Raw genomic sequence first — 17302 nt, 5'->3', positions numbered from 1 at the left:
GCGCACAGCTACATAGGTCACGTCCTTGCTGGCAACTCTAGTGAAGCATATACAGCATTCAGTGTCTAAACATCACCTATATGATCTGTCACATTGTGGTCACGCTCCCCGTGACAGTTCATTAGAGTGCAACAGCCACACAGGTCACGTCCTTGCTGGCATCTCTAGGAATGCATTACCCAAATTCGATGTCTGTAATGTAGGATCTAGTTGCTTTTTGGTCACGTCCCAGTTGACAGATCCTCTAGAACTCAACAGCTTTACAGGTCACTACCCTGCTGGAGTCTCTAGAAAAGCAGACATACGAAGGGTGCCGGGTACCAAGACAGAGGTACAGAAGTTCTGGCACATAGTCTAAAGAATTGCAAGCAAACTTATTGGACTTGATAATTTCTCGATGTAGCGGGTGTTAACCGAAGGGTTTAGTAGCCTCTCGTACAGAAGGCTCGGTAATGTCACGGTTCGTCCCTGAGTTCGTTCCCCGTCTAACTGGAGGGGGGGTTCGATCTGGGACCCGCATGGCGGTTTTTCTTCCCTTTCTGAGAGAAGAATCACCTTTGTATATCTGCTATCAAAGAATAGTACCAGGCATACACTGTCTCTACAAAGGACTTAGAGATAGCAGAGGACTAAGATCTTCGGGATCTTATATGGTTCATCAATAAGACTAAGACTAGGATATCATGTGCTTTGAGTTGGGATTTTTCCGTGGTTGCAGATTCCGTTGTTCCGGCAAGATGGAACTTCTCCTCATCAAGCTTCTTTTAGGAATTTTATGAGGGAATTCACTGTTTCTCTTGGCCCTACCAACTGCCAAGAGGACAAGTAAATTTTTGTATATTGGAATCTCGCATCAGATTCAATGGAGAATTGACGATGGGTTCTTGCCAGCATATTGTGTCTGGCGAAGAACTAAAACCCTTCTAATCATGGCTCAGAGCTTTGAAGTCAAGGGACTTTCCCAATTGATACAGGAAGAGATAAGGGATTTTGACGAAGGAAAACTCTATTTCTGGGCAACGACCTGTGTCGCCCTGTGAAATGGTTCCTTTGATACTATTTCTTAGGTATAAATATTGCTATTCATCCTAGAGAAAAAAGAAACAATATAATGCCAAGATACATGGCTCGCTCACCCCTAATGTAGGAATCACTACCAGAGGTCCCTTGCCATTTAGCTTCTTCCTTCGACAAAACCCCCAACTACGTAGGAGCCGTGCTACAGCTCCCGTACCCTCTACTACTACCATGAGCGCCTCCGACGCCTGTGACGTCATTCCTGAAGATAGCCTCCAAGCTTGGGGTAAGCTGGGTGAGGACAATCTAACTACAGGGTGGGATTTCACAGGGCGACACAGGTCGTTGCCCAGAAATAGATTTTTCCTTCTTCAAAATCCCTTTTCTGGGCTTAGCCTGTGTTGCCCTGTGAAATAGTACCAGAGAATTGCTAAAACACCAAGCTTGAGGGACAGCACAGATATACAAGAAGGTAAAAAACAAATACCTGTAAGGTTAAAAGTATAATGATCAACTTAAAATACAGTCTTACAAAATATCGGTTAACAGTAGGAACCCTTAATCATGGGTTAGCAGCTTAAAGATAAATAGCCTACAACCCAAAGACAAAAACATACAAAGTAGGCTTAAGACAGGATATAAAGTTGACATATACACAAACAATAGAACTGAATCCCAAACTAGAATAATGAATGTAACAGCAACATTCCAAGTAACATATATACATCAGAGGCGACTAACTAAGTAAGGGTGCAATGGGGCAGGCAGAAGGGAAGGCTACAAGAAAGTTAGAAGAACTTATATAGTCAGGAGAAACTGTGTTTCCAGCTGCCACTGCTGGGAATTTGAGGGCTTCTAAGGATTTTAAGTAGTGACGTTTAAAAACTGTCGGAGATTTCCAGCCTGTATATTTCTTAAGATCGTCAAAATTCATATGTTGAAAGTAGTTAATAGAGGTGGCCACTGCCCTAACATCGTGGGCCCGGGGAAAGGACTCCGGGTTGGCCTGTTTAATGAAGTATAAGATTTGTTGTCTGATCCCTTTTAGGGAGATTGTACCACCCTCCTCTCTAATGAACAGCGGACCTGAAGATTTTAGGGTTGTTCTACCTAAGTAAACTCTCAATGAGTTAACTGGACAAAGAGAATTGTCTTGAGGTAGTGGTAGGATTTTCCACGAGGACCATCTGTCCTGTGGATCTTCATTTTTGGCTAGAAAGTGGCGATCTGGGGATAGGAGAACTTCCCCTGAGGGGAAGGAACTCAATGTGACCTGGTTCCCTTGATAAGGCTGACAGTTCAGATATTCTAGCTCCTGAGGCTAGACTTAGTAAAAATAAAGTTTTCCTCAGGAGAGATATATAGTTACATGAATCGTTATTAATGTCCAAGGCCAGTTTGAGGACATCATTTAGAAACCAATAGACTGATTTAGGTCTCTCTGATGGTCTCAGTCTAGCACAAGCTTTCGGAATGGAGGTAAAGTAAAGAGTCCGTAAGATCTATACTAAAACCAAACTGGAAGATCTTTTTAAGAGCTGATTTGGCAGTAGTAATAGTGCTTGCTGCTAGACCTTTCTCAAACAATGTTCTAAAGAAAGTTATGGCTAGGTTCGTGGTCATGACTTGAGAGTTTGAATCCTTAAGGAACTTTGCTAGTTTCATAACAGACGAGTCATATTGATGCAGGGTAGATTCCCTTTTATCTGATTCCAAGAATGAAATATTCTGGGGGTCAATGTCTGCATTCCTCATGGCTGCGAACTTCAAGAAATCCATAAAGTTAGGGTTTTCTGAATTCTTGAGGAAGCGGACACAGTCTGAGTTTGCACTAACTGAGTTAGTTTGGGGTTGGGAATCCGTAGGGGCCGGAGTCTCAACTCTAGAAGTAGAGGGAACCAATTGCTCTTGGGCCAGTTGGGGGCTATTAGAGCCACCCGGCCCTTGAATGTCCTGAGTTTGTTCAGTACTTTCAGAAGAAGGTTCACCGGAGGGAAGAGGTAAATCTTCTTCCAAGTGTTCCAATCGAGGATCATTGCGTCTGTAGCATATGCCAGAGGATCCAGGTTGGGTGCCACGTAACAGGGAAGTTTGTGGTTTGATTCCTTGGCAAAGAGGTCTACTTGAAGTCCTGGGACTTGTTGACTGATCCAATTGAACAAGTTCCTGTCCAGTGCCCACTCCGATTCCAACGGAACGGAGCTAGATAGGGCGTCTGCCACTACGTTCTTGACCCCTGCCATGTGAGTGGCTGACAGGTGCCATTTGTTCTTGCTTGCCAGAGAGAAGATGGCTATCATGACATGGTTCAAGTGGCTTGACTAAGGATCCGCCTCTGTTTATGCAGTGTACCACCACTGCACTGTCCAGAACTAGTTTGAAATGTGAGTTCTTGGGCGGCCGGAGCCGTTTCAGTGTGAGAAACACTGCCATGGCTTCCAGTACATTGATATGTAGCTGGCAGAATGTTAAGGACCAAGTTCCTTGAACTTTCTTGTACTGAGAGTATCCTCCCCATCCTGTTAGTGAGGTGTCCGTGTGGATCACTAATGATGGTGGGGGGAATTGTAGGGGAATTGCTTTTGATAAGTTCTTTACCTCCGTCCAGGGGCGGAGACGTTTTCGTAAGATCGCCGGGATAAAGGCTAGTTTGTCCCGTGATCTGCAATTCGCTTTGGAACGCCATACTCTGTTTATATCCTTGAGTTTGGCTCTTAACAGAACGTCTGTGATTGAGGCAAACTGGAGTGAGCCCAGGATCCTCTCCTGGCACCTCCGGGATGTTTGTTGTTGTTTGAGAAATTGCTTTGTAGCTCTTGCTATTTCTTTCCTTTTCAATGACGGAATTGATAGTGTGTGTGACTGTGAGTCCCACTGAAGACCTAACCACTGGAATCGAGATTCTGGTGTTAGTCTGAACTTGGTTTTGTTTATTTGGAAACCTAGGTGTTCCAGAAAGTTGATCACTTTGACCATTGCTTCCTTGCATTCTTTGGGATTCTTTGCCCAAATAAGCCAATCGTCCAGATAAGCCACTAGCATTATTCCCTGTTTCCTTAGCTCTTGTACCACTGCTTCCGCCAGTTTGGTAAATATCCTGGGGGCTATGTTGAGCCCGAATGGCATTACTTTGAAGGAATAGGACCTGTTTCCTAGTTTGAAGCCTAGGAATGGTCGGAAGTGTCTGGCTATGGGAACATGATAGTAGGCATCTGTAAGATCTATAGAGGTTGTGACGGCCCCACGGGGAAGTAAGGTTCGTACCTGCGAAACGGTCAGCATCCTGAACTTGTCGCAATGAATGTATAAGTTCAGATGGGACAAGTCTAAGATGATCCTTCGGTTTTCCGAGTCTTTCTTTGGCACGCTGAACAAGCGTCCTTGAAATTTTAAATTGTTGACTCTTGAAACTACTCCTTTGAGAAGGAGGTCTTGAGTATACTCTATCAATTCCGTTGTTCGTTTTTGATAGAATTTGTTGGTTGGAGGAGGGCCCTCTAGCCAACTCCAACCCAGGCCTTTGGTAACTATGCTTTGAGCCCAAGGGCTGAACCTCCACCGGTGACGGAAGAGGTACAGTCTCTCTCCTACCTTGGGACTCTCACTGTTGGCTTGCCGAGGGGCGACTGCCTCTCGCTCCCCGGAAGCCTCTACCCCTACTTGCAGCCCTGCCGGATCCCCTATGACGAGAGGCACCCCTATATAGCTCTGCTGCCTCTTGCGAACCTGTTGAAGGCCTGAAAGTTCTGGCCTTCGTAGGTGGGGTTGAAAGCTGGGGAGACTGCAAAAGAGGTAGAAGGTTGAGGCTGCTGAGACTGAGGAGCCAGGACTAAAAATTGTTGCTGGCTCTTGGAGGTGGAGTGCTGCTATCCTTGAGGCACTTGTACTGCCTGGACCAGCATCTGCTGAGGAGTCTGGAAGGGTAAGAACTTCCTTGGCTTCTGCTTAATCCTCGGGTTCGAACCAGAGGATTCCTGCTTCCTCTTTGGTACGAGACCCCACCTGACTTTGAGGCTCTGGTTAACCTTAGAGGCCTCGTGCAAGACCTCCGCCACCACTGGAGCGGGGAAGAGGTCCGTCCCCCAAATTGAGGAAGCTATGAGCTTGTTAGGCTCATGATGGATGGTGGCTTCCGCCAGGACATGCTTCCTACAATTCCTCCTGGCGACTAAAAAGTCATAAAGGTCGCACTGCATGGTGTGCAGTAGACCTTTAGCCGTGACTTTGAATAACGGCTCTCGCTGGTATACCAGAGCCGTCATTTCAGCCGTCGTCATGGAGGAGAGGGATCTTGCCAACCTGGTCCGGGCGTCGTACTCCGTCTGGATGAGGGAGTCCGGCAACCTAGGAAGTCTCTCGCTAAAGAGGGTGGTGGCGCAGTCAGATTTGAGTTTGCCTACCGAGAAAGTGGGCACAGCACCTTCGAAGTAGGCATCAGAGCCCGGAATCAGGAGAGAGGTGGGTTCCGTCTCCCGGAGTTGAGGCAAGGGCTCGTCCTTCAGAGCTGCTTGGAATGTTGCTTCCACTACCTTAAGGGTAAGTGGGAGCGGAGTGCCTTCCGCTGGAGTAAAAATGGTGAAAGGACTCCTGAAAGCCGTGATGCGTGTGTTCTCGCATCCCCACTCTTCTAAGCTCCTCAGCAGAATCTGTTGAGTCTGTTCCCTGGGAAGGATCACAGTCTCCTTGGGGACCTTATCTTCCCTCATCATGGCTGCCTCCGTTAGGCGGACGTAGCCCATGAATGGGGGTTGAAGGTTACTGGGGTAGAACTCGAAGTCTTCCAACCTTCGAGTTCCAATGCCTTCAATGGTCAACATTCCGTTGACAAACGGAGCATGAGATGCAATCCTCCAGGGATTGGCAGCCTTGAAGTCCGGCAGTAAGATAGAGTCCGGCATTGGTAGAGGAGATGCCGGTACTGCCTGAGGAGTCCCTGCAGCAATCTAGTACTGGATCCCAGCGATAGCGTTCTCCTGAGCGGCCAGACGTTCCGCTAGGGATTGGATCGACTGGCCGGAGGTCTCAACAGTGCTTGTGAGCTGTGAGAGTACCATGCCAACCTTGTTGTCAACCAAGGTTCCCACGATAACTCCCATCTGCTCCAAGATGTTGGCCGAGAAAGTCTCGGGATCGAAGGGAGGCACCTGAGCCCGCTCCTTCCGAGACCTGTGTTTGGGGGACCTCGACTCTGATGAAGAGGCCGCCCTTGACCTAACCGTTCCGGGGTGGGGAGCCGGAGTACTAGTGTCAGTTAAGGGGGCTGACTTCCTGGGTAAGGACTTCACCAGTTTGTCCATAGGGGACTTTACTTTGGGGGTCACTGAAGTGGACTTAGGGCGTACTGCCTGTTGGTCTTCAGTGAAGCCCCGGAAGGAAGTAGAAGAGGAAGGATCGGGAGAAGGAGAAGAGGAGCTCAGGAAAGGGCCCTGAGATCCCACAGAATCTGCTTCTACTGCACCCTTACCTGTGCCCATGGAGTCTATCGCCATGGGCTCGATGTCTAGGTTCATTGCCGCAACGTCCTCCGTCACGTCCTCAGAGAAATCCCCGTCCGGAAGAGAGACCATCTCCTGGATGTCCGCTATCAGTGGAGCGGCAACTAGTGGGTCGACCACTGATCCCTTCTGGGCTCCGTGGAAGATGAGCTCGGCCATGTCCTGAGCGAGGATGTAGGGGTGTCCTTTGGAATTCCTTCCAAACCCTCCGACCCAGGCTTTGAGGGTCGTAAGCGTCCTCTTCTTCTCTTCAACGGAACCCTGTAAGAGAGGTCTAGAATTAGCAAAAAGGGGGACACTAGGGTCGTGACTAGATTCATAGTAACTGAATATATGACAACATTGTAAAGTATAGTCAGTATCGTCAGTATCACCAGGTATCGAACGTTGACGGAGGTAAGAAAAAACATACTACGATGGAGGCTTCGCCTACCAGCACGTAGCAGGTTTGGCATCCTTCATGGTGCCACACAAGGAAGTCCTCCACCCTCACTGCGCACCAGGCATGGGAGCGGCAGACTACGTGGCCGCATGGGTCCTGCAACACAGCAGTGCACCCAACCTCCTGGCAACACACAACCTGTAAGTCAAAGGATACATGAGTACCGTTGACTACCTCCGGGGAGGTACAATGTAACTATCCGTGGGTGCCGGAGTGGACCCGACAGATAAGGATTCTACATATGAGTGACATGCAAAAATGACTGCCGGAGTAAGCCCAGAGGCCCACACACACGTACACGTAAAAAATCTTTTATGTGTAAGGAGGCATAACAGAACATGAACTTATATATCAGGTAGAATATAGTGATCGGGGGGGGGGGGGGGAGGAAGAGGCCACTGACTCCAAATTAAACCTCTCCTAGTTGCATGTGGTGAGAAGCTACTCCGTTGGGGCCGGAGTAGTAATTACCAAACAAGAGGGGCTCAGCTCTCAGAGCGAGAACCAGAGGGATAACATGAGGCAGAACCATAACCCCCCGGAGTGAATAATAGTAAAATAATATAATATAATAAGAATAATAAATAAATCCCATAAATTAATATATATATAACAGTAAAAACATAACATCAGGGGGTGTCCGTGAGATCTATCCCATGGGTGGATAGGCTCCAGTGATTCCTTCCTCCCTGGTGTCCGGCCGGTGGGTACGGAGTAATACCGCGGAGCTGAGAGGGGGGGTGGAAGGGTAGGGAGGGGGAGGTGGAAGGGTAGGGAGGGGGAGGTGGTGTAGGGGAACCTTCTAACCCTCCGCGATCGATATAAGGCCGGAGGGGGAGGGGGAGAAGGTCCCGAGCCCCGTGACACGTGACAAGTGAGAGAGCACCAGTGGAGGGAAAACCTCCCCACTATCCCTATGAGTCACCCCCTCTCATGCAGACTCGGAAGCTAGCTATGAGCAGCGAGTCATCACCCGGTAGCGTGGGTGGGCAAAGTGTGGAGGGGGGAATGAAGGGGACGGGGGAGGAGACCCAACGACCAGCGACCCTCCTGGCCAGGTGGTAAACACGTGGTGAGGAAGGCCCGTCGGAACAATAGAATGGCCGTAAAGACACCCCAAGGCACTGATATATTGAGAATATCTATATATATAATGAAAAAATACATATGATATCTAAAAGCTAGGCTAACACGGGGGAAAGGAAATAAAAACATGATAAGAGAAAGGAGGTCCAAGGGTATAGGCTAATCGCCAATCCGTAGAATGGGGTATGTTAGCCTAACCTAACACCTAGGCCAATGTGAATGTATCGTAAAACAAAACATAGGGCTAGAAGTAGGACTAGAGGGAGAACATGCGTTCTAACTGAATAACTCCTAACGAAACGGATGGGCTAGGCTAGGCTAAGATCCGAAACGTGCGGTGGAGTGCGGTCCCTGTGAAGGCCGAGCTAATAAGTAGCTAACTGCATGACACAATATCAAGAGGTTAACTATATCATAAAGTACTGCAAAAAGGGGATTTCTAATGGTATGGGAGACCAAAAGAAAAAACCCAGACCGCCATGCGGTCGGAGGAGCGGCCGGGGACGGTGACGCTCCCACTATAACTCCTAAAGGTAATAAAACAGGGAAATCAGCATAAAATGTGATCTGTAACCTTAGAGCAGTACTTAACTTAGAAGCAGAAGCTGAAGACATCTTGAATATGGGAATAACACCTTGAAAGCGATTGCACAGCACAAGAGAGAAAAAACGACGTGTGGTGGCGATGGCGGCTATCAAAGGAATGACGTCACAGGCGTCGGAGGCGCTCACGGTAGTAGTAGAGGGTACTGGGAGCTGTAGCACGGCTCCTCCGTAGTTGGGGGTTTTGTCGAAGGAAGAAGCTAAATGGCAAGGGACCTCTGGTAGTGATTCCACTCGCTCCTTTATCTATACCGACACCTACATTAGGGGTGAGCGAGCCATTTATCTTGTCATTTTATTGTTTCTTTTTTCTCTAGGATGAATAGCAATATTTATACCTAAGAAATAGTATCAAAGGAACCATTTCACAGGGCGACACAGGCTAAGCCCAGAAAGAAGGTTTTCTTTGCCCAGGCATGGTACGTAAGCTTTATCTTCAGAAGAAGAAATTGTTTAACGTTTGCCTACAGAGTCTTTGGGGTGCGTTGAGGGCTCGAAGCGCTCCCCAAAAGGTACTCACAGTGACATGTTAAGAGTTAAGGAACCTGGGTTCGCCCACTTTCGGCTCTGAGTCTCCTTCGACTTCCAGGCTCCTTCCTCTCCTTAGGGCAAGGAGATGGAAGATTCTGCAACGAGAAACCTCCTCAACATGTAGGAATAGATCTCGTTAGCAACGGAAGTACTCACGAAGGATCCTCCTTGAAGGAAGACTCTTCTCTCTAGTCCCGTTTAGATATCCTATCGTCTACTGGATGTAAGTGGCTACAAGCGCCTCCCCTCTTCCTAGGCCAGAGGCTCCAGGTAGAAGGATTCCTTCCACCCTTCTCCATTCTCCTGATAAACTATTGTAGTTGGTTCAGGAGCCTCGGGCAACGAGTGCCAGCTAGGCGCCAAATGCCAAACAGGCGAAAAACGCCAGAGGCAGACAGCTTGAATGAACGAGTTTATTGTCTGATGCGGAGAAGGAACAGACCTCCAACCTGGCGCATTTAACCTGGCGCAAATGCGCCAGAGGCGAACATATTGGACAAGTGAGAGTGTCCGATGTGGACATCGCCAGCCAGCCTAGAGACTCCAGCCAAGCTCGAAGCTCCAGCAAGTGGGGAGGAGCCAGCCGAGCACCAGGCGCCAAAAAGCGCCAGCCAGGAGCCAGGCGCGAGGCGCCTGCCAGCCGCAAAGCACCAGCCAGGCTCCAGGGCTTCATCCAGAAGAGATCCATTTCAAAGAACACCCTGGTCTTCTTTGAAACAAGTGTGATCTCTAAAGCACTTCATGAGTGACTTGATGATTCCTTCAGACAGCTGAGAATTTAAAAGCGCATGAAGTGCGAGCTTTTGTGAATTCTTGTTCTTTCCATAACAATATGTCATAAAGGACATATTAGCTGTCACATACTGGAGATGCAACTCGGTGTTGACTTTCCATTACCCGAAGGATGTCAAGATAACCTACGAGAGATACTTCTCTCTTGGTTTATACATGTCTGTGGATACGTTGCTGGGATAGGGAGCCGATACTGATCCTTAACTAGTAAGTTAAATTTTAATTAACGTCGTGTTTTTTTCTTGGGTTGTTTGAAAGGAGTTTGGGGATAACTCTTTTCAATCTAAGCGCTAACCCTCGTGTTTGGATCAGGTGATTGGGATCGGTGTTGTGCTCCTTAATTATGCCACTAGGCATAGGTGTATTGTCATGTAAGTGGATTAGAACCCATTGACAAATGCCAGTTAGGCTCTACCGAGTAAGTGGATAAGACCCCATCGACAGACCCACAAGAACTCTTGGCCACAGATCAATATCTCGCTGAGGCTCTTGAGGCGAAGCAGACTCCTAGGCAGTAGCCATGAAGTCTTCCGCCTAATCAGGTAGGAACCAAGGTCTATAAATACCTACAACATATGTTGTTTACCTGTCTATTTTAGTAGTTAGCTGTCTCTTACCCTCCACGGGTGCCAATCAGCTAAGTATATATCTGTCAGGGAAGTTGAATGTATGAAAATGATATTGTCATGATACAATAAAGTTTCATACATACTTACCTGGCAGATATATACGATAAATGGCCCACCTAGCCTCCCCGCAGGAGACAGGTGGAAGAGAGAAAATCTGATTAGAATACGGGAATGGTTCCTATTCCTGCCATCCAGCAGCAGGGCGGTAGATCACCTGACTACCTGCAGCGTGTGCCGCAAAATTCGAATTTCTGTCGGGGACGACAGAGTCTATAGCTAAGTATATATCTGCCAGGTAAGTATGTATGAAACTTTATTGTATCATGACAATATCATTTTGAAATAAACAAATCTCCTATTCGGTAGCAAAAGCTGCTCTTTTCTAGCAAGAGGAGTGAGGAGTGGCAGCAAACCCCTGTGGCTAATATGGTTTCTTAGATGAACAGTCAGAGTTTTCTTCAGCTCCTGGAATGTAGTGAATCTGCCCATATACCATTGTACGTATTTCAGCCCAGACGGCTGAGTTTTTAGATATCCGATTATCTATTTGCTCATGGACTTCAGACCCCTTCTTTAGAACTCATTCTTCTAGGAAGGGTAGTCAAGTGGGTTAACTCCCAGCCGGTTTAGGATACTTGTACCTCCCACCAAATATAAGTCTATCCTATTGTTAAGACCAAAGGTTTGTTCTGCATATGAACAAATGACAAATTTTTAAAACAACTTGTATTTCTCATAGCTAACAAACCTGGTCTTAACATTTACTGCCCACCTCTAGCCGCCTCTCTCTTTGTTTTTCCTGGGTTCGGGGAAAGACTGAAGCGTCACGGGATGCGCTGCGTGGTCATTTACCATCAACCACCTCGTATGCGTAGGAGTTGCCATATCTCAAAGATTCCTTGCTTTACAATCTTTGATTGTGTTAACCGGTTACCAGCTTGCACTAAGATATATCCTATTGTTAAGACCTCGGGTTTGTTAGCTATGTAAAATACGAATTGTTTTAAAAATTTGTAATTTTTCAAAGAAAGGCAGTTTTCCTGGCTGTAGGAAATGGGCAGAGAAGGAACAATTTTAATTCCTGAACCAGTTTTGTAATTCGCAGTTGGGATAGCTTACGCTGTGGGCTCAGACTCTTTTTCAGTAGTTGTTACAGCATGGTCATCTCTAGTTGGTAACCACAGAGTTATTTTTACCTAGCAAAGTTTCATGCAGTGAGCTTGATCACTGCCTGCTAGGGCTACTTTGATGCTGTTTGCACCAGTGCCCAACCTTTTCATGTTCAAGGGTACTCTGCAGGACCAGGCACTTTTCTAAGTCCCACAGAAAGTTGCATAGGAAAGTGTTAATTGCAGAACCAGGCACTTTGTAAGTCCCATAGAAGTTGCTGAGGTAAGTGTTAATTGAAGATTCCCTATATATTTTGCGCATCTATGAGACTTTTTATTTTCTATTTCAGTTCTATTGTAATAGATTCAGTATTGAATTCTCATCTTTTATTTCTTATTTATTTATTTTTTCCAAGTACAGTTATTGACTTTATGCTGGATTATCTGTGCATATTCCTATACTGTATTACTTCACACCTGTCATACCTGTCACAGAGGCACCAAGTTTAGCATAAGTCATTAAGTTTCTCAGAAGATTCTACTCCAAATTATTTTATTCTATTTTCATATTATCTAAGTCCATTTTCAAAGTTATGTGTAAAACTTGAGTTGTGTGAATGTGTTTCTTTCCTGATAAAGACTGAACATACTGTCAGATTGAATTGAGAGCATACGGATATACATTATATGTAATATTATGTCTACAAATTTATCAGTAACATATTTCAGTTTAATGGTATTTTAAATTCTTCTTTTGAATCTATATTACTTTTCTTAGAGCCAGTATCAACTCAGATCTTAGCCCAAAGTCAGTAAATGACTAGTTTTCTTTACTTTCCTCTTAAACTGAATCTAATCTTGTTAAAGGAGCCCCAGTTTCTTTTAACTGTTTAAAGAGGTCTTTCACTCTTGTTCCTGTTACTTAAAGTAATTGCAAATCTTTTTGCCTTATCTTTTATAGTATTCTTGGTTTTATACCTTGTATGCTCATGCTTATACATTGTACTTTATGTAGTCATAGGACTTTTTTTATTGGCTAGCCAGGGTATTCTTAGAATATTACTATTAAGACTTTTAACTGTATATAAACTTTTTATAATGATTTTTTTAATATATTCCAGATACATCTCCTACGTCAGATTGTAACTGCAGGATTAATTGATCATGTTGCATATCGAGTCAATGAATGGGATATCAAAGATCCTGCTGATAAAGTAAAGTGGAAATATGCTTATAGGTAAGAGATAGAATTTTATTGTATTTAGTATTCTGTTAAGACTTAAGGGGACCGTCCGCTATGATGTCTGTTATTTTTATTTATTATGCAAAATACATAATTTTCATATATGTTTTAGATATATATAATACCTTCATCATATAAAAATTTCAAGTCATTTGATTAAAAACTTTTCGTTTTATTAGCAAAAATCATGATTTAAAAAAAAAAATTGGTATGAAGTTTTCTCTAATATGACATCAGTTGTATTGAAAATCATACCATAAAAACTTCTTTATATACGGAACAATTCTGTGTGACAGAATTTTGATTATTTAATTTTTTTTATTTTTTATGAATTTTTTTTTTTTTTTTTTAGTATCTAGACACTCAAAAAATTCTAAAAAAAAAAAAAAAAAGATAAAAAAATTCTGTCACACAGATTTATGGGATTATTATTCCTCTTTCCAATGATATCTTTCTCTCTAAAATTGGATAATAAATAACCGAGTAATGGTTACCGACATGCGCATAAGTATGTTTTTGAGTTATGGGCTCCCAAAGATTTGCTATGTAAATTTTCGCTTTTTTCTTATAAAAGTCAAAACAACATTATTATAATTACTTTATTTGTACTTTTATTGTTGATTTCTACATCAAGGATCGTGATCCTACCCCTAAAAGTGGTGTTAATACCCTCAGCGTGACACCAGATAATGATGTTGACGGCAAGACATGAGACAATGAGGGCAGCTGAAAACAATTAATTTTCGTGTTTTTCTTTCAGCACACTCCTGGCCTTCGCTAATTTTGCTAGCCATAGTTGCTGAGTAGCCTTCTTGATCTTAGGTAACTTCGGCATTGCTATAAGTTCACTAAGAAGTTATAAAAACAACGTAAATATCTAGTAACCAAACGCAAGTGCCTACGTTTGTGTAACTGCTTTGACGTCTGTGGCGTAACTGCGTCATTCTCCGAGTCTCGCCTATAAATAACCGCTCTGAGCAGCTCGCTTCTCACCCAGTGTCACAGTACCTTTCATTGCTACCAGATGTATGAGAATTTCGAAAAAAATCTTAAAAAATCGCTGTATATATGCAAAAATAAACACGCAAAAACGATTCTGTCAAACTCAAGTCATACAGACGACGCAGTTACGATGACGTCATCATTTAAAAACCGCTATATCTTCATTATTTGTGAAAATAATTGGCTGAAACTTCTGGAAAGTCTTAGGGTTAGTCAGTACCTCATGTCAACCAGACGTTACATAATTTTTTTATGAAATGGGAATTTTAATATGAATAAAATTACAAATTTTTTAATTCGATTTAGAATGTATTGACAATTTCATCTATGATTACTTGTGCTTGCTAAAGGAAAGTTAGTGTCCCCAAAGCAACAGTAACTAGTAATTTTTTGTAAATAATGTACAGTACTATATTGAAATGCTTATAAAACTCTATTGTTAAAGCACTTATGTAGTTGTATGCTACAACTATTGTAATAACATGCAGTATTGCAGCTCCTTGCAACAAAACCCAGTGTCACCAACCTGTACCATTCATGGTCAAGATGATGCCACTCAGCATTCTAGAGTTGTACATTCTTTTGTGATCGCATAGCATCCACCTTGCTGTTGCATCCCTCACCCAGGATGGGATTAGTATACAGTTTAAGCTTTTTCATCTTCGTGTCATCATTTTCCTTTATTCATTTCTTTTTCTGCTGTATTCATTGCTTGAATTTATTATATATATATATATATATATATATATATATATATATATATATATATATATTATATATATGTGTGTGTTGTCTATATTATCTATATATCTATTATATATTCTTATATATATATCTCTCTATAATTAATATATTATATATCGTAGATGATCGATAGATTCGATTCGATCAAGATCGATAGATAGATAGATGATAGTTAATAGGATCGATAGATATACATATACAAATTACTATGTATATGTATATATATATCTATATCTATATCCATATCTATATATATAGTACAGTGGTACCTCGAGATACGAAATTAATCCGCTCTGAGGCGGCCTTCGTATCATGAGCTTTTCGTATCTTGGACAGCATTTTGTATGTAAAATGACTAATCCGTTCCAAGCCCTCCAAAAACACCCCAGTAAATTTCATAATAAAGCTAAATTGACCTATAAACAGTGAAATACTACAACAATTTGGACCATTCAATACCTAACTTATACGTACTGCTAATATACCTGTAAATAAAGTGTATTAGTGTACATGGTATACAAGAAATACTGTACGTACAAACGTACGTATGTAGTAAAATGTGGAAGCTTACCTTTCGAGTGAGGCTATCTCCAAAAGTGGCGAGAGAGGAGGAGGACAAACGGCAGATACGTACGTACACTTAACTTTACGAAACATAAAAAAATGCAAGGAAAACATACATAAACTAAACTTTACGAAACACATTAACAAAACTGTAACACTTAACTGTACAAAAAATTAGATTAAAAATTTTTTTCTCTTTGATTTTTACATTTTTTATACTTTTTTATACTTTACCTTTTTTTTTTTTTTTTTTTTTTTTAAACAAAGTTTCAACTTCACCACTTTCAACTTTCTGTTTTTTAGTATCACTTGGTTCTTCCTTTTTGCTTACTACTCCTACTAAAGGCCTCTTTAAAAAAATAACTATCCAAGGAAGATTGCATCTGGCCTACTTTTGACAATGTTCCTGAAACGACTCAGGCAAACATCATCGAACTGTGCAAGCATATGACCTGTGTAAGCCTTTTTGGGGTGTCTCTTTTCTACGAATGATTGCACCTTATGAAAAACAGCTAGAGCATCCTTAATTTCTGCCGTTGTCATAGGGTCGTCGTCCTCCTTCTCGCCGCTGCTAGAGAACTCTTGAACGACGTTATGTTGCATGGCCTCCAACTCCTTCAGGTCATCCGTCGTAAGCTCCTCTTGGTGCTCCTCGAGAAGGTCATTGATGTCATCCTTGTCAACAACCAGCCCCACGGACTTGCCGAGTGCAACGATCTCGTCAAGATCTGATTGTGAAACAGTTTCAGGATCGTCAATTGTTTCTGAATCTGCAGCACCAGCTTCGCCCACGTCGAATCCCTCGAAGTCTCAGGCGGATACGGCATCAGGCCAGAATTTCCTCCACAAGGAATTCAAGGTTCGCCTCGAAACCTCCTGCCAAGCTTGGTCGATGAGTCGGATGCATATTACGATATTGAAATGCTCCTTCCAAAATTCACGCAAGGTGATGTTTGCGGTATCGGTGATGTCGAAACATCTCTTGAAAAGATGTTTCGTATACAGCTTCTTGAAGTTCGATATCACTTGCTGGTCCATGGGCTGGAGGAGAGGGGTGGTGTTAGGCGGAAGATAAAGAACCTTGATGAAGGAATACTCCGCTAGGATATCTTCCTCGAGGCCAGGAGGGTGAGTAGGGGCATTGTCCAACACCAGCAGGCATTTCAGAGGGAGGCGCTTCTCTTCCAAGAATTTCTTCACAGTCGGGCCGAAACACAGATTTACCCACTCGGTGAACAAAAGCCTCGTTACCCAGGCTTTCGCATTAGCCCTCCACATCACTGGAAGCTTCTCCTTAAGCACTTTGTGGGCCTTGAAGGCTCGAGGAGTCTCCGAATGATAGACAAGTAGGGGCTTCACCTTGCAATCCCCACTGGCGTTGGAACAAAGTGCGAGCGTAAGCCTGTCTTTCATAGGCTTATGCCCAGGTAGCTTCTTCTCTTCCTGCGTGATGTACGTCCGACGAGGCATTTTTTTTTTTCCAAAAAAGGCCAGTCTCATCACAGTTGAAGACTTGCTGAGAACTGTAGCCGTCCTTGATCATCATCTCGTCGAACGTCTTTTTAAAGGCTTCGGCCGCTTTCGTGTCCGAGCTGGCAGTCTCCCCATGCCGCACCACCGAATGGATGCCAGTCCGTTTACGGAATTTCTTGAACCACCCATGTGAAGCCTTGAAGTCTGGGGTTGGCGTTGATGTCCCTTCTCCTCCGTCGTCTTCGGCCTGGGCAATCAAATCGCTGAAAATAGCACTGGCCTTGTGGGAGATTGCCGTCTCTGTTATCGTATCGCCAGCGATTTCTTTGTCTTTTATCTAGACAAGAAGAAGCCTTTCCATTTCATCGTGCACATAGGTCCTCTTGCTGGACAAAATAGTGACGCCCTTGGAAGGTGTAGCTGCTTTGATGGCATCCTTCTGCTTAAGGATGGTGCCTATTGTTGACGGATTTCGGCCGTATTCCTTGGCGATCACACTCAATCGCATACCAGCTTCATACTTCTTGATAATCTCCATCTTCATCTCCAAAGAGAGCATCCTCTTCTTTACG

The 17302-nt window shown here is 43.9% G+C and overlaps 1 protein-coding gene across 1 annotated transcript in view; it reads left to right on the top strand.

Moving 5' to 3' along the window:
- Positions 1–17302, top strand: part of LOC135220611 (probable ATP-dependent RNA helicase kurz) — a gene marked incomplete in the record, with an annotated part of 259299 nt that overhangs the window by 221480 nt on the left and 20517 nt on the right. Inside the window, 1 exon segment of the mRNA XM_064257916.1 lies at positions 12826–12941. Within this exon segment, the coding sequence (XP_064113986.1) occupies positions 12826–12941 (116 nt within the window).

The sequence above is a fragment of the Macrobrachium nipponense genome, chromosome 2 (genome assembly GCF_015104395.2).
Source record: "Macrobrachium nipponense isolate FS-2020 chromosome 2, ASM1510439v2, whole genome shotgun sequence".
Lineage (NCBI taxonomy): Eukaryota > Metazoa > Arthropoda > Malacostraca > Decapoda > Palaemonidae > Macrobrachium > Macrobrachium nipponense.
This window is presented reverse-complemented; position numbering and strand designations above follow the sequence as displayed.